Source organism: Dromiciops gliroides, chromosome 2 (genome assembly GCF_019393635.1).
Source record: "Dromiciops gliroides isolate mDroGli1 chromosome 2, mDroGli1.pri, whole genome shotgun sequence".
NCBI lineage: Eukaryota > Metazoa > Chordata > Mammalia > Microbiotheria > Microbiotheriidae > Dromiciops > Dromiciops gliroides.
In genome coordinates, this window is record NC_057862.1 from 406,560,128 (window position 1) to 406,582,825 (window position 22,698).

The 22,698-nt window shown below is 41.9% G+C and overlaps 1 protein-coding gene across 1 annotated transcript in view; it reads left to right on the forward strand.

Annotated features, from left to right (window-relative positions):
• The window catches only part of ZNF423 (zinc finger protein 423), a 443,545-nt gene that overhangs the window by 71,383 nt on the left and 349,464 nt on the right, over positions 1–22,698 (forward strand). Inside the window, exon 2 of the mRNA XM_043989726.1 lies at positions 19,505–19,564. Coding sequence (XP_043845661.1) covers positions 19,505–19,564 — 60 coding nt within the window. The remainder of the gene's footprint in view (positions 1–19,504; positions 19,565–22,698) is intronic.

Genomic DNA, 22,698 nt, shown 5'->3' on the forward strand with positions numbered 1-22,698 from the left:
CCCCCTTTTAGCTTTTAAATCTATGATCTTGTAAATTTTGCCAAATCTTCCCAAGAGAAATGGGTAGTTTTACAATCACCTTACTTGGGATCTATTTGTTTGAGCATGTGTCTATTGAGGGGTCAGGAAGAAGAAGAGGAGGTGTGGAGTGAAACCATACCCCTTAGGTTATGGAACCTGATTGTTTGCCTTTCCAGGACAGAGACCTCCTGAGCCGCTACCACCAGCTGGGGTGTTGGAGGAAGAGATGGCTGAGAGGCTGCTGGGGAGGTGGTGGCTTGAGAGGGTGGTTCTTGTGAATGGATACTTGGATCCCAGCTTGTGGTGATTTAACTGAGAATCTTCATCTTGCTGTTCCTGGTTCTGCCACCAGGTTGGGATGTGGGGCTTTCCACCTACATGGGCAAAATGAGAGTTCAGCAATTATCCAGTAAATTCTACTAGTGTAGACTGTTGAGATGACACATTTAGACCATAAAAATACCAAAGGAGGGCAGCTAGGTGGTACAGTGGATAAAACACTGGCCCTGTATTCAGGAGGACCTGAGTTCAAATCCACCCCCAGACACTTGACACTTAGTAGCTGTGTGATCCCGAGCAAGTTACTTAAACCCTCATTGCCCCGCAAAAACCCCCCACAAAACCAAAGGAAGCAAACCAACTCTTCCCTCCCTTCCCCCCATCCAATCGCAATGGGTTTTGGGTGGGGGGGTGGAGTGGGCAAGTGATGAATGTGGATGTTGAGTGTGAATTAATCTGATCCTTTGTTTTTGCTTGTTTTGCAAGATCGAAGCCAATTTAAGTTGACTGAGTGACTTTTGGAAGGAATTTAACTTTCTACAAGAGTATCAGTCTTTCCTTTTGGCTTGTCTCTTGGACTTGTAGCTGTTGTTCTGCTCTCTCCATTTTACAGATGGGAACCTGTGGCCCAAAGAAATGGAGGGACAAAAGGGTAAGGAAATGGCAGAGGAGTAGGGACCAGGCCATGAGCCAGTTAGGCAGTAATCCAGGTATCATTTATAGGGAGTAACACATGTCAAGTTTATTTCTTTTATTTCTCAGTGAGTTAGACCTTGATACTAATAATTAGGATTAGAAAAACTCATACTCATGTAGTACTCTTGAGTGGTGGGGTCCAGAACTCTGATTTCACATGCATTGGGATCTCCTAGCACAGAAACTCCCTGCCCCAATATAGATCAGCAGCTCCTCTGTAACTTAAGATTCTTAAAGGGTTCCCTGGGATGTTGTTCAGTTCTTTCAGTCATGTCCAACTCTTCATGACCCAACTTGGGATTTTCTTGGCAAAGATACTGAAACCCTTTCTTTCTCCAGCTCATTTGACAGATGAAAAAACTGAGGCAAACAGGGTTAAGTGACTTTCCCAGGGTCACATAGCGAGTAAATGTCTGAGACAAGATTCAAAATCAGGTCTTCCTCACTCCAGGCTTACTACTCTAGTCGTTGCACCACTTAGCTGCCCTTGTTCCCTGGCAAAAGTTGAGTCACCTTCCTAGGGTCACAAAGACAGTTTTAGAGGGAGGATTCAAACCTGTGTTTTCCTGAGCTCCAGCATGGCTTGCTCCTCACTATTCCAAGAAGCCTTTGTCTTGCCAGAGGTGTAATTATTATATTAATATTTATAATTATAATTACAGATGATGAAACTGGGATGGAGAAACATGGATTGTTCTCATCCCAAGATTACCTGGGTCTGGTATAGGTATATATTCATACACATATACATACACATACATACATACATACATATTTTTATACACACCTACTTACACAATAAAGAGTTTTAGTGAAAAGTGGTCTTCCTGGCTCCAAAGTCAGTTCTTGTTTGATGATGCTACATGGTGTCACTATATATAACATTACATATATTTACGCACCTATATTTTGTATGTACTTTTGATTTCGTTGGCATAGGGAACTACCATCATAGAAGATACATAACTGCTCTATGCATCAGAGACTTGAGGCTCAATGCATACTGGCAGGATTGTGCTGGAGCCAGCTCTAGAAGCCAGTTGTTAAATTTTCAGCATGAGCATTTACATCTTGGAAATCAGCAAACACTACAAATTAGGGATTTATTGTTTTGTTAATTGTTTTAAAAGTGATGTAAAAATGTTCATAAGGTAGATTAAATTTAAAAGTGTGTCTTGTGTACATCCCCTGTCTTACCCTGAGAACCAATTGTTAAACATTTACCAACATATCCTTGCCTATTGAGTATGAGGCCTTGACAAGACCAGTTAATTTGTTTTTTTGTTTGTTTGTTTGTTTTGTTTTTAGTTTTCCCCCCAGCTAATTTCTTAATATCCCAAGGAAACCTCTTAAGGCTACAAGTTCCAAAATTATCTGAGTTGATAGGGAATGTTTTTCCATGGGGTAATTATGGGTTGACAGACTGTCCCCCCCCACCCCGAAAAAAGGTAAAAGTGTATGTGCACATTTGTGTGTTTGTGTGTACATGCATGTGTACATGAGTGTGTGTACATGTGTGTGTGTTAGTCTAGATTTGTGATTTCGTCAGTATGGGGAATTACCAGTGATGAAACACCCCTCTGTCCATGTAGCTTTTCAAATATTCTATAATTTTCAGTCTTAGAGTGTTTAGGGGGCACTGAGTAGTTAAGAGACTTACCTAGGGTCACTCAGCATGTATATATCAGAGGCAGGAGGATTTGCATACACATGAGCTGGAAACATAAAGGAGGCAAACAGCCTATTACATTTATTGCCCCCAGAAAATGAAGACCCTTTGTGGAGTGGCTGATGGGATACTTTGCACCCACCTTGAACTGGTACTGTTGCAGCAGCAACATAGAGTCCTTATCACGGAGGGCTGCCAGGTTTTAGGTCTTTTGGCCAGCCAGGGCCTGACTTGATTTCTCCAGCTGCACAACAGTTTTGTTGATAGTCATCTCCTTTGAGAAGCACACGGTTATGGAAGTCCTTTCCCTCTCGGTGGCTGGCTTCTGGCTCTTGTACTCACGAGGTATCTCCAAGGCTGGTTCTCAGTTCTCAGGATGACTAATCTATGACAGGTGCTCAGTAAAGGGAGTTGAAAGGCAGAATGTGGCAGCCAGTGATTAGGAAGTCTGAGGATACCTGCCTCAGGCTAATCTGGGTGAGCACATCTCCCAAAGCCATGTGCTTCTGCTGTAAGTCACCCTTGCTGCTGGATGGAGGAAGGGTGAGAGAAATCCCCTCCTCCCCTTTGCTGTACACACACACACACACACACACACACACACACACACACACACACACACACACACACACACACACACACACATATATATTCATATATTCCTTTTAGGAGTCCAAGGAAAATAAAGCCTAGAAAAAAGAAGGGTCAAAAAGATCAAGGCCATTTGTTTTTATACTAGTCATTTTCCGTGAAAACTTCCCGCTATTGAATCTTACCTTGTAACTAAATACATATGTACATATACTTGTGCACACAACCATACACACATATACATATGCAGGCATACCTTGGAGGTATTGTGGGTTTGGTTCCAGACCACTGCAATAAAGAGAATATTGCAATAAAGCGAGGCACATGAATTTTTTGTTTTCCCAGTACATATAAAAGTTATATTTACATTAAACTGTACTCTATTAAGTGTACAATAGTATGATGTATTAAAAATGTACATAGCTTAATTTAAAAATATTTTATTGCTGGGGGCAGCTAAGTGGCGCAGTGGGATAGAGCACCGGCCCTAGAGTCGGGAGGACCCGGGTTCAAATTTGACCTTAGACACTTAACACGTACTAGCTGTGTGACCCTGGGCAAGTCACTTAACCCCAATTGCCTCACCAAAAAAAAAAAAATTATTGCTGAAAAAAAGGCTAACCATCAGCTGAGCCTTCAGGAAGTTGTAATCTACTGGTGGCTGCTGACTGGTCAGAGTGGAGGTTGCTTAAGGTTGGGGGGGGGTGGATTGTGGTAGTTTCTTAAAATAAGACAAAAATGGGGGCAGCTAGGTGGCGCAGTGGATAGAGCACCGGCCCTGGAGTCAGGAGTACCTGGGTTCAAATCCGACCTCAGACACTTAACACTTACTAGCTGTGTGACCCTGGGCAAGTCACTTAACCCCAGTTGCCTCACCAAAAAAAAAAAAAAGACAAAAATGAAGTTTGCCACATTGACTGATGCTTCCTTTCCTTTGAATACTTAGAGGCTGTTGTAGAGCCATTAAATTGGCCTCATTTCAATATTGTTGTATCTCTGGGAATAGGGAAGTTTGATCAGAGGGAGAGAGACAAGGAATGGCCAGTCAGTGGAGCAGTCAGAACATATACAACATTAAGTTTCCTTTCTTATATGGGCTTTGTTCATGGCAGCCAAAACAGTTACAAAAGCAACATCAAAGATCGCCAATCACAGATCACCATGGCAGAAATAATAATAATAATAATGAAAAAGCTTGAAATATTGCAAGAATTACTAAAATGTGACATAGAGATACGATGTGAACACACGCTGTTGGAAAAACAGTTCCAATAGACTTGCTTGATGCAGTGTTGCCACAGACCTTCAATTTGTAAAAAAAATATGCCACATCTGTGAAGTACAATAAAGCAAAGTGTAATAAAATGAAGTGTGCCTGTGTATACACACATGCATACATACACGTATACATAGACATATATAAAAATATGTGCCGGGCCCTGGGGAGACAAAGGCAAGCCCCTGCTCTCCAGGAGCAAACAATTATGAACAAATAAGTTATTGACAGGACAGATTGGAAGTGACTTAAGGGGAATTGGGAAAGGCTTACTATCTATACAAGGTAGGATTTTAGTAGGGACTTGAAAGAAGCCAGGGAAACCAGGAGGCAGAGGTAAGGAGGGAGAGCATTCCAGGCATGAGGGATGGCCACCAAAAATGAATCAATCGACTTAGTGACCTTGTCTGTGACACTATGTGTCTAAAGGTAGATGGCTAAGTGTGAGCAATCCCCACTGCTAAGGGAAGAAAATCACAATGCACAATTTACTGTTAGTATGTCAGTAATGTATTCCTTATTGGCATAGATTTATTTTACTTCTGGGGTATCTGAGACAGGGTGGAGGGGCAGATTAAAAATGTATATGGGCTGAGACAGCAAGAATGCTGTCTGTTTTTGAACCTTGTTCCTCCTCCCTTCCTCACTCACACATTCTCGGTGCTCCCCCACAGCACAGCTTTTTCCAGTCATCTCTTTCTTTCTTTTTTTTTTTTTTGTACTTTTAGTTCCTTTTTCCTTAAATCAGTAAAAGTGAAACTTTGAATTTTCCAGGATCTCAGTTGTTAGATGATTGAATCTTGATTCATTTCCACTCTTTTTCCTTTTCTTTTTTCCTCTCTTTTTCTTTCTTCAATCTTTCCTTCCTCTCTCTCAGAAGCCCAGTCCAGACCTGGGAGACATCGGGTCCCCTGGAGGTTGAAACATCTGATAAAGAAGAGGATAAAGAGAAGGATGTCTTTTTATTTTACCTTTCTAGTCCTCAATCTTGAGTCACCCCAACCACCGCTTTATCCATTACAACTCTAGAAATACCCATCAAACACCGCTCTCTTACTTTATCTTGTCACAAAACTGTGCTGCTGGGATGCACTACAAACTCTACACTATCTAAACTCAACTGGGTCCTCATGACAGTACAGCATTATCTTCACTCATTGATGGGCGACTGCCTAACACATTCCCCACAGTGCTCATTACAAACCTTCTCTCCATAACCCCCCCTCCACCCCCTTCTTTTTCAACAGGTGACCCTGTTTCCTATTTTATTCAAAAGATTGAGTCCATCTGAAGTGAACTCCTTCCTCTCCATCCTCACCCTCCCAAACTCTCTATGTTCTCCCTATCCTTTCCTTTGCTTCAGTTTGGAGATGAGAAGGCCCTTCTTACCAAGTCTAACCTCTCTGCCTTGCCAAAGCTAACTTTGACCTCATCCAATCCAGTGCAAAGTCCTTTTGAGTTAGCATCCACAATGTCTCTTGCATCCATTCTCTCCACTCTATTCACATTGAGGCCACCCTAGTTCACTTCATTATCACCTTTCACCCTGTTATTGTGATAGCCTACTTACCTGTCTCTCCACTTCCATTTTGTCCTTCCTCTAATCTGTCCTTCCTATGGCTGCCAAAATAATCTTCCAGATGCTTGGGTCTCACTGTATCCCTACTCACAACCCATCAATGGATCCTTTGACTTGCATTTGAGGTAGAATAAAAAAACAAATTCCTTAACCTGGCACTTAAGGCCAGCACAGTCTGATTCTAACCAACCTTTCTAGTCTTATTTCTCACTCCTCTCAAGTCCAGCCAAACTGGACTGTCAGCTGTTCATTCTGTACTCTCATAATAAGGGCTGTCTCAGGTGCTACTTTTTCCATGATGTTTTCTCTTCTCTCCTCAGCTGAAAGTGTTCTCTCCTTCCTCCAGATCCCTCGTTACACTTTGTTTGGACCTCATCTTTGTTCCTATCACATTTCATATTGCATCCTGTTTATTTGTATTCATGTCTTAATCTTCTCTGGGTTGTAATCTTGTTGACAGGGCAGGATCTATGTGATATTTAACTTCGTAACTTGCTGAGCACAGTATCTGGCACATAATTGATTCTGAATAAATATTTGTTGAGTTGACTTGATTTAAGTGAGGCACCCCTTCTTCTACCCACTTTCCTGATCAGTCTTCTGAACTCTCCATCTCAACCTGGATAGTCCTGTAGAGTCTATGTCATACCAGAGAATGTAGCCTTCCATTGACAAGGATATTCTAAGTTGGGGAGTAGGTGGGAAGGAAAGGCAAATGAAAATGATTCATTCTTCCCATGGGGACCAAATTTGGCAAAACGTGTGAGTTCTTTCATTTTAAGAACCATCATAATCTAGGTAATTGGTGAAGTCTGATGTATAAGCCTGGGGCTCTGAGGATAAAAGCCTATATTCAGTCTGATTTCTGAAGCCTCTGAGCAATCTGAACAATGTCTCACCTCTGGAGCTATCCAGAGTACTGGATTGTCTCTGCCTGAATCAAAGATTTCTTGACTCAGGGGGATCTATTTTTGTGCCTGATCTTTGCTCCTATTTATCTTGAACCCTGTCTTTGGGGCTTTATCCATAGCTGATGTCAGCCTCTTGCTCCAATCTGTGTCCTGACTGAGTTCAGCTGAACCCTATCAAAAGCTTTCTGACATGACCAGTGCTCACCCAGTTTCTTGCCTGGGTGGGTTCCATAACATACCCTTGGCTCTTTCAACTCTATCTTTGTCTCCATCTTCAGAGTATATGGATGCCCTTCTAGGATTCAGAAGCAGCAGGATTGTGGTAGGATTTTGGGGGGTGGAAGGAGGCTGGGAGGGCACTGAGTAGTGCTCCCTGTGAAGAGATTTCTGACCTGAAAAGAAGATGGACTTATCATTAAAGAGTTAGTTTTGCTTCTTGGAGAGAACACTGAATTTAGAATAGAGTATTTGAGTTAAAATCCTACCTCTGCTGCTTACTACCTCAGGTTGCCTTGGACAAATAATTTAACTTCTCTGACCTCCGTTTCTTCATTTGCAAAGTGAGAGTATGATCACTTCTAAGGTGCCTTCAGTCCCTAAGTCTATGATCATATGAATTGACCTCCATTAAAAACATTAATCAAGTGCCATTGATCCTACTATGTGCAAGGCACTGTGCTAAGTGCTAGGGATACAAAGATAAAAATGAAACCATCTCTACTCTTCAGGAGTTTACAGTCTTACTAGGTAGTACATATGTACAGATTGGTAAATGCCATGTATTTGAGGGTGAGTGTTGGATAGGATCAAGCCCAAAAGAAGCACCTGAGCTGAGCCTTGAAGAGAGCTAACTAGGGATGCCAAAGCACTGACTGTATCAAAATAGAGCCTGAGTATTTAACTGAGTTGGGCTATTAGAATTTGGCAAAGCAGCTGTTGGTTTGCTTGAATTTAAGGTCTCTTAGAAATTATATACCTAATTAATTTCCTGAATTTCTTCTCCCAAACAGTTTTTTTTATATTTAAATATTTTCTTCTTAAAAGGCAGCAAGTGTGATAGACCAGTCCTTCTCCAAATTGAGAGGAAGAGGGTATCCCTACCTTTCACCCAGCGGTTCTTGCTCTGTGTTATCTGTGGCAGTTCTCATTTGGAAGGGCTAGAATTAAGGGCTGGGTGTGTCTAAGGGAAATATTATTGGCTCTTGCAAGGCTGCAAGTCCTGCTATCTATCTGGGTAAGCTCTGGGGATTTCTAGGTAAGTGAAGTAGGGAACAAAAGAGAGCTTGTTCAGATGCCTCCCAGCCCAGCCCCAGTCTATAGTATCTTTCATTTCTCTAAAGAGGGCCCCAGGATCTAACCACATCGAGTTCCTTGAGGTGAAGAACTTACAGTGTTAGAAAGACAGGCTACAAAATGCTCCAAGCTTGCTGCCTGATTTCTTTTAGGCTCTATGTGGTCATGTGGTTAAGGTAAAGGCTCTCCCCTCCCCAAATATAAATAGCTTTTCTGGGGTTGTCTTGATTCCTTTCCTGAGCAAAGCTGACTCTTGGGAGGAGAGTGATAGGCTCCTGTTCCAATCAACCTACTAGCACTTACTCGACACCTATAATGTCACCAGCCAGCCCTGGCTCTGAATCCCATGTTCCCTTAGAAAGGCCAAGAAGCTGAAATATCAGAAGGCTAATGTTGGTCATCTGAATAGCCTTGCTTACTGTCCTATTCCTTCTTTCTGGTAAGTCTCCTGACTAGGATTTCTTTTTCTTTGTCTAGAACAAAGCTTCCTAAACTGTGGTCGCAACCCCATATGGCGTCACGTAACTGAATGTGGGGGTTGTGAAAAATTTGGCAACAGTAAAAGGTTATGTATACCTATTTTATATACCTGTATGCCTTGGGGTCATGAGTGGAAAAAGTTTAAGAAGCCCTGGACTAGAAACAAGGTATTGCCTCAGGGTAGGGGTCAACCTTCCTTTTACTCATGAAAGCATCAATCCTGGACTACGTTGGTGAACTCTCACAAGATCCCTCTGGGAGGATTCCAAAGTAATCATCTTGCCCCAACCCTTACCTCTGGGACAGGATCATATATACAGCTGGAGTAAGGATATCTCTCTCTTGTGGCCCATCTCCTTAAGACGGAAAGTATGAGCCTCTACAAAGGTAGGGAGAATGGTAGCAAGACATACTGGGTAAGTTGGTGAAAACAATCTGAGAACACAGTTATAACCCAAAGCTGTTCTGTCTCTTTTTTATGTTTTCATCTTCCTGAGTGAGCTCTCTGTGGTGCTATGTCACCGATACAGACCCCTGGTTTATCAGGAACCCTTCTGTCTGTTTGGGAAGCAATAATAACTTCTCTCTTTGGGTTTGCCATATTGTTCTAAAGAAATGGTCAGTATGGAAATGGCTGGACCTTTACTCAGGCCAGCTTAGGGTTTGATCCATTGTGTTGTAGAAAATACCCATTCCCACTTTCCCTCTCCCCAACTCCTCTTAATTACAGTTAATAACAGTTTATGTTAATAACTATTTATGTTAATAACTGGTCTGGAAAAAGGCTTTCCCCTTCAATGCAACACATAGGAATTCCTTTTAATGGGCAATATAGGGAAGGTTTGGGAAGTTAGGTTGGAAGCCTGTTACAAATGCAGTCTAGAGTTGGGAGGGAAGCACTCTTTGGTGGCAGATTTGGGAAGAGTGGAGGCATGGGTACTTTGGCAAAAAAGAGTTAGGCTCTAAATTCTTTGATATTAAAGCTTAATCTGGGAATAGGGAACTATAGTCTGTGTGTTTGGGAAACCTAAGAAAGGGACTTTGAACAGAAAATTCAAGTCAGTTACTTGACTGAATTGTCAAAATCCTTGAGAGAACAGGTTTATCTTCACTATAGACATACTCACTTCTTCTCAATCTTTTTTCTCCCCCAATGAGAGTATCTACATATTGCATGTTATTTTGGTAGATTGATTGAATGCTGAGGTGCCTTTGTATTGGTGGGTTAGGAAACCTGAGTTCTCATCGTGGCTGTAACACTAGCTACAAGACAGTGGACAGATTTCTGCTTTTGTAACCCCTTCCTCACTGCCTCCCCCCAAAAGTGAGAGCTCCAAAGAGTGGGGAAGAAACTTCAGTGATTTCTAAGACATTTATCATTTCTAAAATTATGTGATTGGGTGTGTCACAGAGTAAATGAACCGTAGCCATTTTGTAGACAGCATCATGGATAAAGTTGGAAAGGGGGCTGGATTGAGAGATCTGCTTGGTGGATTGGAAAGAACATTGAACTGCAGGTTGTGGAAACTGAGTTTGAATTCTGGCCCTTTCTTGCCACTTGTTCTCTGCGTGATGTTGGGCAGTCACCTAACATTTCTGGTCCTCTATTTCCACACCTATAAAAGGAGGGTGTTTAGATGGTATCTGAGGTCCTTCTCAGTTGTACATCTGTGATCCCATAACTAGGATATCCTGGCTCTAATACTTAGCAGCTGTGTGATCATGAGCAGATACTTTTCCCTCTTGTGAAACTCAGTTTTCTTATTTGTAAAATGGGGCTAATAATATGAGTACTACCTTGCAAAAAAATGCCTTTATGAACTTTCAAGCACTGCATAGACTTGAGCTATTATTACTATTATTTCTCCTGCTCCTATTCTCTACCCCCTCTTCTTCCTTCTTTCTTTTTTTAAATTATGGATTAGCACCTCTTGAATGGGAGTGGGGGATGAAGGGAAGAGAGGTCACTTATAAGATTGCAACCTCCTGATAACAAATTAGAGTACAGAAACTAGGAGAAGGAGTTGTAAGCACTCAGCAGCCCCATGGCAGCTTACAGATCTTCCTGAGTTCAGTCTTTAGCCAGACTGCTGAGCTTATTGGGTTCTCATTGAAATGCTTCATCTGTAGAGCTCTTTGTGAGAGGATAGATCCTATTCTGAGGAAGGCTAGGCCTCATGGCTCTGGGCTCCAGATAGTACATTCTGTCTGTATATGCTCTGAGTCCCCAGCAAGCCCCTGGCTCAAGCAATGTGAGTTGATCTGCCTTCCTTTTCCCCCCATTGCCCCTGCCAGTTATCTCATTGTTGAAGAGACCAATTTGGACTCCCGTTCTGCTGGAGGGAAGAAAACCTGTTCACTTGCACAGTAGTCAAATATAACAATGCCTCTTGGAGGGGGTTGACTATTACTTTTTCTCATCATTGATCCTATAGAGGATGGTGTGTTTATACCTTAAAAAAAGGAAGGGGGAAAATAAGAGAATGGAGATATATGTGGGTGGTGCTGGTAGTGGTGTTGGGGAGGTGGGAGAGTTGTGGTCTGAATGATAGCAGCTGCATGAAAATGCATTCATGGCCAAATGACAAGGCTATTTGTCCCACAGTTCCCTTGCGGTGCAGAGATGTAGTTGCGATATCTCCAATGTATGATGTGTCTGCATATGGGGTGAAGAATCAAGAAAGGCTGTAACGACGTGCTCTTTAGACCCCTCCCTCCAGCCAGAGTCTGTCTTTCTTTCTCTTTCTTTCCTCTACTTCTTTCTTACGGCGTAGTACAGTGGAAGGAATGATTGATTTGGAGTCAGAAGCACAGGTCTACCATTTGCTACCTGTCTGATCTCAGACAAGTGTCTTTCCTTCTTTGTGCCTCCATTTCCTCACTTGGAAAACGAGGACATTGGGCTAGATGAACTCTGAGGTTCCTTCCAGCTCTAAATCTATGATCCTCTGATTCTTGACCATATCCGGGGAGAGAACTGTCTGGTGCGCTTGCTGTGTGACCTTGGCGAAGAAAGAACTGCACATTGCTTGGCTTTACTTTCCTTCTCTGTCAAATGATGGGGTGGGACTAGATCAGAGGTATCAAACACTCAGGGCATTAGCCTGAACCAAAGTCAAATGTAATTGGGAGATATTTGACAAAATAAATAAAGATACAGTACAACACAGATAATGTTAATATATATTTTTTTCTTTTTGTTTTGTTTTGTTTTGTTTTTTAGTGAGGCAATTGGGGTTAAGTGACTTGCCCAGGGTCACACAGCTAGTAAGCATTAAGTGTCTGAGGCCGGATTTGAACTCAGGTACTCCTGAATCCAGGGCCGGTGCTCTATCCACTGCGCCACCTAGCTGCCCCAATATATATATTTTTCTAAGTTAATATGTGGCCCACATGGATCCTTATGTATGGTTTAATAGTCCTATTTCTATTTGACAAGCCTGGACTAGATGTGGTCTCTTTTAGCTCTTAACATTCTGTGATTTCAAGACATGAAACAAAATGGTGGCATATAAGTTATCCAAAAGGAGGTATGATTCATAATAGAAATGGTATTTTATACAATATCAGAGAGGAACAAATTTAAAATTGTTTTCTCAGGTAAAGTGACATTGTTTTCATATAGTTCAATACACAGTTCATTTCTGAACATCTTAACTACAGGCCATACATATTTATTAAAGCAGTCTTGTTGGAAACAATTTTTCAATCAAAAGTATTCCATAGGACATATTAATAATTCCTGAGCCATATTTATAATGATTCACATTTGAAAACTTGCCACAGCTGTAACTAGCTATGGCAAATACAAAGCACAATTTCAAAATAAATACATCTGATGTTTCATTGTGTTTATCCATCATTCCACTGTCAGTTTTATTATATGTGTGTGTGTGTGTGTGTGTGTGTGTGTGTGTGTATAAGAAAATTTGTAGAATATAAAAACAAACATTTTGGAGAATTCTCAAACTGTTGCTTTGTAGGGGGAAAAAGATGCAATGGTGACATTAGGTTCTATGTGGGTCTACAGTTTCCTTCTTTCTTTCTTTCTTTCTTTCTTTTTTTTGTGGGGCAATGAGGGTTAAATGATTTGCCCAGGGTCACACAGCTAGTAAGTGTCGAGTGTCTGAGGCTGGATTTGAACTCAGGTCCTCCTGAATCCAGGGCCAGTGCTTTATCCACTGCACCACCTTCCTCCCCACCCCCCCTTTTTTAAAAGAGGAAATGCTCTGTGTAGCACCAAAAAGAGAGACTAGTATTTGTGGGAGGAAGATTTTTGACTCAATATAAAGGAGAGCTTTCTAATGATGGGAAGTATCCAACAATGGCCTTTTTCTCTGGCCATCCTCCTCATTGTCTTCACCTATTGGCTTTCTTGGCTTCTGTCAAGTCTGAACTAAAATCCAGCTTTCTACCAGAAGCCTCTCCCAACCCCTCTTCATTCTAGTGCCTTCCCTCTCAATGATTTCCTATTTATCCTGGATATAGCTTGTTTTTTACACATTCATTTACTCGTTGTCTTCCCCCATTAGATTGTGATTTTCTTTTTGTATCCCCAGTGCTTATTAGCAAAGTGCCTGGCACATAACATAGTAGGCACTTAATAAATGTTTAGTGACTGATTCAAAGTGGGGTAACCGGGGGCAGCTAGGTGGCACAGTGGATAAAGCACCAGCCCTGGATTCAGAAGGACCTGAGTTCAAATCTGGCCTCAGACACTTGACACTTACTAGTTGTGTGACCCTGGGCAAGTCACTTAACCCTCATTGCCATGCAAAAAAACAAAATACAAACCAAAGTGGGATAACCTTTCAATTCCAATTCAACAAATAAACTTTCTTAACCACTTACTTTGTTTGTTTGTTTTTGTGGGGCAATTGGGGTTAAGTGACTTGCCCAGGGTCACACAGCTAGTAAGTGTTAAGTGTCTGAGGCCGGATTTGAACTCAAGTCCTCCTGAATCCATGGGCTGGTGCTCTATGCACTGTGCCACCTAGCTTCCCCCTAACCACCTACTTTGTGCAAGGCATTGGGGATAGAGAGGAAAAATAAATAAAGCCAGTTCCTGTTCCCTAGGAACTTACATTCTATAGGAGCAGGCAACATTTAAACAAGTAAGTAAATGCAAGTGATTTCAGGAGGAAGAAGGAAAGGATATCAGAAAAGGCTTTGCAAAGGAAACGAGCCTTGAAGGGATGGATCTAGGGATTCTAAGAGATGGAGATTATGATAGGACGGTAGGTAGGGAATGGGATGTTGAGTTTGGGGAGCACCGAGTAGGCCAGCTTGGTTGGAATTTTGAGTGCATGAAGAAGAGTAATATGAAAGACAGTCAGATTGAGGAAGCTTTACATACCAACATGAGGAATTTGTCTCTTTATACCAGAGGAAAAAGAGAGTCAATAAAGTTTTCTGAGTGAAGGAATAACATTGTGAGAATTATGTTTTAGGAATATTAACTTGACAGTTATGTGGAGGATAGATTAGAATGGGGAGAGAATGGAAGCTGGGAGATTGTTGTACAAGTACAGGTGAGAAGCGATAAGGATCTGAACTAGAGTAATGGCTGAATGAGTGGAGAGAAGGGGCTAGAATAGAGACACATGGACATAGAATAGACAAAAACATAGACTAGAGAAAACTTGGCAAGTGATTGGTTATGGAAGGTAAGGGAGAGGAAGGAGTAAGGTTATGAACATGTGTGACTGCAAGGATGGAGGTGTCCTCCACAGAGATAGGGAAGTTTAGAGGAGGGGATGATCTAGGACAGAATATAATGATTTCTGTTTTGAGCATGTTGAGTTCCAGATGCCAATGAAGCATCTAGGTGGAGGTGTCTAATAAACATTTTGTAACGCAAGACAAAAATTAAGGAGAGAAGTTAAACCCGAGCGTATAGATTTAGGAGTCATCTGGATATTAATTTTTTTCATTTATTTATTTAGAAATTTATTTTCCCCCAATTACATGTAAAACAGTTTTTAATGTCTTTTTAAAAGTTTGTGCTCCAAATTCTCTTATTTCTTCCCTTCCCCCTTAAGATAGCAAGCTATTCAATATAAGTTATACATGTGTAGTCATGCAAAACATTTCCATATTAGTCAGGTTGTGAAAGAAAACAGAATAACCTTAAGAAAAAAAAAACTATGGATATTAATTAAATAAAGATGATAATTGAAGCCTAGGGAGTTGGTGGAGAGAGACAAGAGGGCTCAGGATAGAGCCTTGGGTGGTACCTACACTTAGGGATGAGAGATAGATAGTTTTAATTTAATTTCACTTAAATAAAAATTTATTCAAGAGACTACTATGTGTCAGGCACTGTACCAGGTGCTGGGGATAGAAATAAGAAAAGAAAGACAGTCTTTGCACCCCCCAGGGAATGTACAACCTAATGGGGGAAGATAACACACAAAAGGAAGCTGGAAAGGGTACCAGAGGGTACCTGTTGGAGGCGTCTTATTTCAGTGAGTTCAAACCAAACCAAGTTGCAGATGGAAAGTAGAGAGTGAGATGGAATGTCCAGATCCTGCATCTATAAAGGAAAGTTTTAGGAGGAGTTCAGGTCTCTGCCCCCCAGCTTTCCAATCAGAGGAGAGAGGAGGCTAAGGGAACTGGGTAGGTGGTGAGGATCCAAGGCTGAGTTAAATGGCATGATGAGATAATGGATGATAATCCATCAAAAGAAACTGTGGAGTGGTCAGACAGGGGGGAGAATCAAGAGAGAACAGTGTCAAAGAAGCCAAGGGAAGAGAGAATATCCGGGAGGCAACATAGTTGGTAGTGGCAAGAACTGCAGAGACGTCAAGTAGAATGAGGAATAAGAAAAGACCATTAGACTTAGCCGTCAAGAGATTCATTGGTAATCTTGGATAGAGCATTTCTGTTGAGTAGTGGGGCTGGAAGCTAGAATACAAGAAACTGAGAAGTAAATGCAAGATGAGGAAATGAATAGGAGCCTAGGTGGCCCTTTCTGGGAGTTTGGCCATGAAAGGGAGAGATAGGACAATAACTTGAGGGAATGGAGGTTCAAGTGACGATTTTTTAAGGATGGAGGAGAACTGGGAATTTTCTTCCGTGATAGGGAAACAGCCAGCGGATAAGCAGAGATTTAAGATGAAAAAGGGGGAATGATTTAAAAGGCAAACCCTTGGAGGAATCAGGAGGAGGGGGAATCAAGAGCCCAAGTAGAGATATTGATCTTTGCAATGCTTGGCAGGGATTACTTCTTATTCAGGATCTGGAGAGAATGGGGAATATTGTAGAGAATTTGGGGATGTGGAGTAGGGGAGAAGGTGCTTTGTAGCATGGCCCCCATTTTTTCAATCAAATATGAAGTGAGATTCTCTGCTTAAAGGAAGGAGAAGGGAAAAGTATAGGGGGCTTCAGAAGACAAGGTTTGGGGTAGCTGTTATGGAGAGTGTGATAGTCAAATGGGAAAGAGTAAAATAATTGCCTTGTAGCAGTGAGGGAGGTTCTAGTGACATTAGCTAATACAAATTGTAATGGACTCCTGTGGCATAGTTATGTGGCTTTCTTCAATGAGATTCATTAGCAGACAAGTAGGAGCTAGAAAGGCAAATGGTGAGTATAAATCACCCTGGATTGGGGTTCATTTGTAGCCCCAGAACCTAGCACATAGTAGGTACTTAATATATACATTTTCATCTAAGGGCCAAGTGGTTCAAGTGTAGAAAATGGTATAGAATTGATCCATTTGATCCTAGGGCAAAACTGTGAAGAGCAGAGTCAGAATAGAGAAGAGGTAATGGATTGAAAGCACAGGGAAGAATAGAGGTTATGTTATGTCCAAGGAATGGGATTAGAAGGAGTGATACAGAGGGAGAGATTGGAGATAGAATGTGATAAGATAGCTTATGATAAGAGAGAAGAATGTCAGGATTCTGAATCATTGAGTTAGCACTGTTATGAGTGCCTATCAGATCAAGGGTATGACTGTCATTATTGGAGTGAAGATGTGGGTTATGGAAATAAAGGAAGATGATGGAGGTGGGGGTTACAGTGAAGAGGAAGGCTAAGGAAAATGAGTTGTTGTTCCTCTTTGAGAAAAAGGGGAGAATAACCTGGAGACTAGTAGATCAGTAGGCAAAGTTTTTGGACGGGTAATATGGATGAATGAAGTGAACTTCAGAGGAGAAGAGGTCGCTGATTGATGGTGACAAATGAATGGTTTGAAAGTAGTGGTGGGGAGAAGGGAGTATGCCTTCTTCTGTTAGCCCAGTGTTGTGGGGTGGGACTTGAAAGAAGGAGCACCAGTATTGTAGAGGACAGCCAGGGATGCAGTATCTCATGGAAGGAGCTAACTTTCTGTTGACATAAGAAGATGGAAAGAGTGTAAAGTGAAGAAATCCAGTATGGAGGGGGAGTTTGTTAACAAAGGAGTAGGAATGTCAGAGGGCACAAGGAGGAGGATGTAGAATGTGGAAAGATGGTGGTGGGGAGTGGATAGAGGTGAGAGTAGGCAAGAGGTAGGAAGGAGGAAAGGATTTTTACCTCTGAGATGTTGACTCTGGATGAAAAAAATAACAACTAACATTTATATAGCACTTTAAGGATTTTAAAGCACTTTACATATATTATCTCATTTGAGCCTCACAACAACCCTGTGATGTGGATGTTATTATTATTCCATTTTTACTGATGAGGAAATGGTATCTGAAAGAAGTTAGTATACCTGCCCAAGGTTATGCAGCTAATAACTATTTAAGGCCAGATTTGAACTCAGGCCTTCCTGACTCCAAATGCTACAGTCTCTTCACTATACCAACAATGAGGTCTACATCATTGGAGGTATTCATGAAGAAGCACAGTGACCACCTGTCTAGTGTACTCTTTGTTTTTTTGTTTTTGGTGAGGCAGTTGGGGTTAAGTGACTTGCCCAGGGTCACACAGCTAGTAAGTGTCAAGTGTCTGAGGTCAAATTTGAACTCAAGTCCTCCTGAATCCAGGGCCAGTGCTTTATCCACTGTGCACTCTTAAGCTGATATCTGCATTGAATAGTGGGTTGCACTAAATGACCCTGAGAATCCCTTCACACTCTGGCATTCTTTTATGATTCTTATATTATTTTGTAGCTTAAACTTAACCTTGAGTGGGGAGAGAGCGGGCCCTGGGTGGTGGTGTACAATATCTTTGGTCTGCACACGTGTTTAAGTTTAGAGGTCTTTAAATCTGAAAAATACAGAGTATGCACATTTTTTCTTAAACAAAGTTCCATTTTACAAAGTCCATACACCCAGTTTTAATATTATTACATACCCCAAACTGGGATTAATTCCAGAGTCAGACCTTTATTATGTCGTATAGTGTTTCTCCCATGTTCTCATATTCCGTGGCCTCCAGTCAGCTTCATCTTTGATGCTGGGTGCCTGGTGTGGCATGAAACCTAGCAAAATGCTCTGGGTGTATTGTAGGAGCCCATTCCCTTCTGGTGCTGTCCCTTTACATCTTCTCTGTTGCTCATCCTTGACTTATAAGAAGTGTTCAGTCATTCAGTCAAGCAGCGTTTATTAAGGATCTACTACTGCCAAACTCTTTTCAAAGTGCTAAGCTTACAAAGAAAGGCAAAAAACATGGTCCCTGCCCTTAGGGAGCTTTCACTGGGGGAGAAGGGACACTTGTTAATAACTAGGTACTTTATAGAGTAGATAAAGGTAATCTGATGGGGAAAGCCTTTGCCTCTAGGGGAACTAGAAAGGCATCCTGTAAGGAATTAGGATTTCAGCTGAGGGGGCAACTAGGTGGCGCAATGGATAAAGCACTGGCCCTGGATTCAGGAGACCTGAGTTTCAAATCTGGCCTCAGACACTGGACACTTACTAGCTGTGTGACCTTGGGGAAGTCACTTAACCCTCATTGGCCCCTTCCCCCCCCCCCCCCAAAAAAAAAAAAAAAGGATTTGAGCTAAGTCTTGAAGGAAGCCAGGGAAACTATTCAGTTTTGGCCACATGGTTTCCAGTGGATTGGGTTGGGTCAGATTGGATAGGTGGTGGCAGTAGTGTTCTAGCTAAGCAGAGCCCAGGGAATGGAAGATGATTGATCTCTGAATCACAATGACCAAGTCATCATTTCCTGCTCTACTTGTGCCTCATCCTGTGACATCTTCCAAGAAATCTAGGAGGTGGGGTCCAGAGAGTGGCCCATCTAGTTTCATAGAAGGATAGCTCCAGGAGGGAAGGGATCATTCCAAATCTGTACATCTTTTTCACTGCCTGTCACATCGTAGGCATTTAATAAATGTTTGTTAAGTAATGTTATAAAAAATGAATCTGGCTTTTTCATCTGTCCTTCCACAAAACCTTCCTTGATTCTCTCCATACTTCCAACCCCACAGTTGCTAGTGCCTTCCTTTGCTGACCACTTTATTTTTCATTATCCTTAATTTGTTTTGTATAAATGCATATATGTATATGTTGGCTGCATAGTAGAATGTAAACTCCTGGAGAGCAAGGATTTTTTAAGTTTTGTTTGTTTGTTTTGATATCTCTAGCTTCTAGTAGGCCTAGTGCTTTGGCACATAGTAGGTCCTTAAATTCTTGTTTGCTTGTTTTCACTCTTTCTAGTCCAATTGTGTATAAATACCCTATGACTTTACTCTCTTCTCTACAGGGTCTTCCTTACCCCATCCCCTCTCTCTGTTGATCTGTGTGTGTTCAGAATTCACAAGTGCTCTTTCTCTTCTCTTTCAGTCGAAGAGGGGGAATCCTCCGACTTCACACTCACCTGGGACTCCTCAGTGACTCCATCAGGTAAATAACTTGGGGACTAGGGTAGTGGGTGCCCAGTTGCTGGCCAGGTTAACACAAAGCCACCAAGCTGGTTATAGAAAATGTATTCCGTGTGTCACATTCCTTTCTCCAACCCAGGACTACCCACTGCAACACAATTTTTATATCAGTTCCATATGGTCAATAAAATCTATTACATACAGAGACTAATATACTCTTATCCTCCAGAGAGCCATTTTTTCTTCTTGTGGGCACACTGAAATGGGTAGTGATTTCTTCAGTGAGACTGCTTTTGAAGTTGCCTGCATCGGGCATCGTTGCACATTCATTCCAATCTAATTACATAAAAGCTACTTTAATAGGAATTTTAAACTCCAATCTAAATCAGAATACATATATTTCCCTTTCCACAAGGAACTGCACCATGTTGTCAGGCTTGGTGGATTCAAGCTTGTATCCTTGGGGTGACGTATTGGGGAGAAGCTGATAGGTACTCACCAGACTGCTTCTGCCGTGTGTGTGTGTGTGTGTGTGTGTGTGTGTGTGTGTGTGTGTGTGTGTGTGTGAGAGAGAGTGAGAGATTGGGAGAGATAGAGACAGAGAGAGATAGAGACAGAGACAGACAGACAGACAGAGACAGTGGGAGGAACAAGAAAGAAAGAGGCAGCGTGATCTGTGAATCAAATAAACATTTATTTATTAAGCACACATTATATGTCAAGAGCTGTGCTAAGCATTGGAGATATAAAGATAAAAATGAGATAGTCCTTTTCCTCAAGGAAATGATACTGTACTACATAAATAAATGGAGGGAAATCTGTCTGTTCATCCATCCATCCATCATCTATCATCTGTCTATCATGTCTCTCTATCACCTATCATGTATGTATGTATGTATGTATGTATATTTGTATAGATCTAACATCAGTTTCTAGTGCATGCATATATATAGATATATCATATCTAGCATGTATGTGTATGCATATGTAAGTATATACTTGGGATTCAGGAAGCCCAAGCCTTATTTCCAGTTTGGTCACTTACTACTAGTATGACCCTGGGAAAGTTCCTTTGCCTTTTTGGGCTCTCCTCTCCTCCTCTGTATGATCAAGTGATAGGCCTGAGAAGATCCCTGAGATCCAGTTCAGCTCTACCCTTTTAGGATTTTAGGCTTCCAAGCTGCCTGTGGGGATCTGGAATGATAAGGAACTTACTGGATAAGTGTTTAAAGCTTCACACTGATTTTGGAGGGAAAGAGTCAGCTGGACCCTCCTGCAGGATTAATTTGAGTGGAGGAAGCTCCTTATTGTCTGATTTCTCACTCTTCTGCCTATGAAATGTATTTTCTTGATGCAGTTATTTGACAGGTTCTGTGGCAGTTCTGGGCCTGCTCACAGGATGCTTTTTCTTCTCTAATCCTGGTGAAACACAATGTTATTTAAGAGTTAAATTGGTGGTGTGGAAAGAGTGACAGATTTGGGGTCAGAAGACTTGGGCTTAATACTTATCTTTACTTCTTGATACCAGTGAAGTCCCTTACCCTCCCTAGGCCTCAGTTTCTTCATTTATAAAATAAGGAGATTGGATTAAATGGTCTCAGAGGTCCATTCTGTCTCCAGAGCAATGAATCTTAGACAAAACCAGTCTTCTAAATCAGTTGGGGGGGATTGGTCCAATCCCAACATAGCAGGCATCATGGCATGACCCATGTTGGCCACATTGAGTTTCTGAGAACTCTTAGCTTTCTTTCCTCTCTGATGGTCCTTACAGACACAGGGGTAAGCTTGGCTATTCTAAGTAGCAGGCATGGTTTTGAATATTGGGATGGGAGAGGGAAACTTCAAAGAGGGTCTTTGTGTCTAGAGTTCACATTTCATGAAAAATAACTAATACCCTTTTTGATTGTTTGATCTTAGTCCTTGCGAGAAAGGTAGGAGCAACATCAATGCTACCTATTGGGACTCTGCAATTATAGAAAAAATGTGTTTCTGGATTAGGGTAGAGAATCTTGTGCCCTTGAGGAGAGTCTTGGAGATTCTTTGAAGGATGTTGGTAACTGTATTGAAAATAGCTGCTTTTCTTTGTATTCCTTCTGATCCTCCATCTTGCCTGAGTTGGTTGGGTTTTAAATCTGATGATAGTTAATGATTTGGGAAATTAAATTAAATTAGGAAATTAAATGGGGTAAGGATGGGAGCAGTTATTGGTTTTGTTGGCTCTAGTTTGGCCAAACAGCTTAGAATAAGGTTTTGTGTGTTGCACCAGAGAGTGGAAAGCTTCTCTTACTTTGGATGTCAATAGGTGCATGTGCATATAGAAGCAGGATTCTACTCTTAGGATATGCAGTAGTTGGAGCTGTGAGGACCTGGTGGCATACCTGCTTTTAATTAATTAATAACCCAGAGTTCCTCTATTGTGGCTAGCCTTCCAACTTTGAAGCAGCACCAGCTTCTTAGGTGGATGGATGATGGCAAAATATCCAAGAGGTCCTGTCCAATATGTAGGACTGGTGAGACCAAGGGACAGCACAGGTGAGGGGAGTACCTTTACATGAAATGTCCAAGCAACAAAGCTTAATGGACGCTGCTAGGAGCTGAGCGTGGCAAAAGACGACCCAGGATGGATCATCTTGGCATGCAGCTGTGGTAGGATGGAGTGACAAAAACCAGGGCCAGGTGGGGAGTAAAACTTGTAGGGCTGCAGACAGTGGTGAGTGCTGAGGGCAGTGGTGGTGGTGGGCATTCTCTTTCTATTCCTGTTTGAATGAGACTGCTGTTAGAAATTTTGGATTCCCAGAAATCCAACTACCTCATGATTGAGGGAGGAATCCTGCCCACATTTGGAGTGACATCTTGAGTGGGAAGGAGCCACTTGGGAGAAGACATCATCTCCCATGTAGACATGAAATGAGAGTGAGGACAGCCATTGGTTTCTCTGGCCCTTGTTGATCAGCATAGGGTATGGTGCAGTGCGCTGAGCCAAAAAGCTGAGCGTGGAGGTGGGCTGCCTGGAGAGTGATGGAGGAACTGTATAAAGGGCCATAATATACAGTGGTGTGTGTGCTGGAGTTACTCATTGGTGTGAGGTTTACCTCTGCAACCAGCCCTATGGTCCCAGTGCACCAGGCTTTCATTTTGTTCTTTATGATGCCCCTG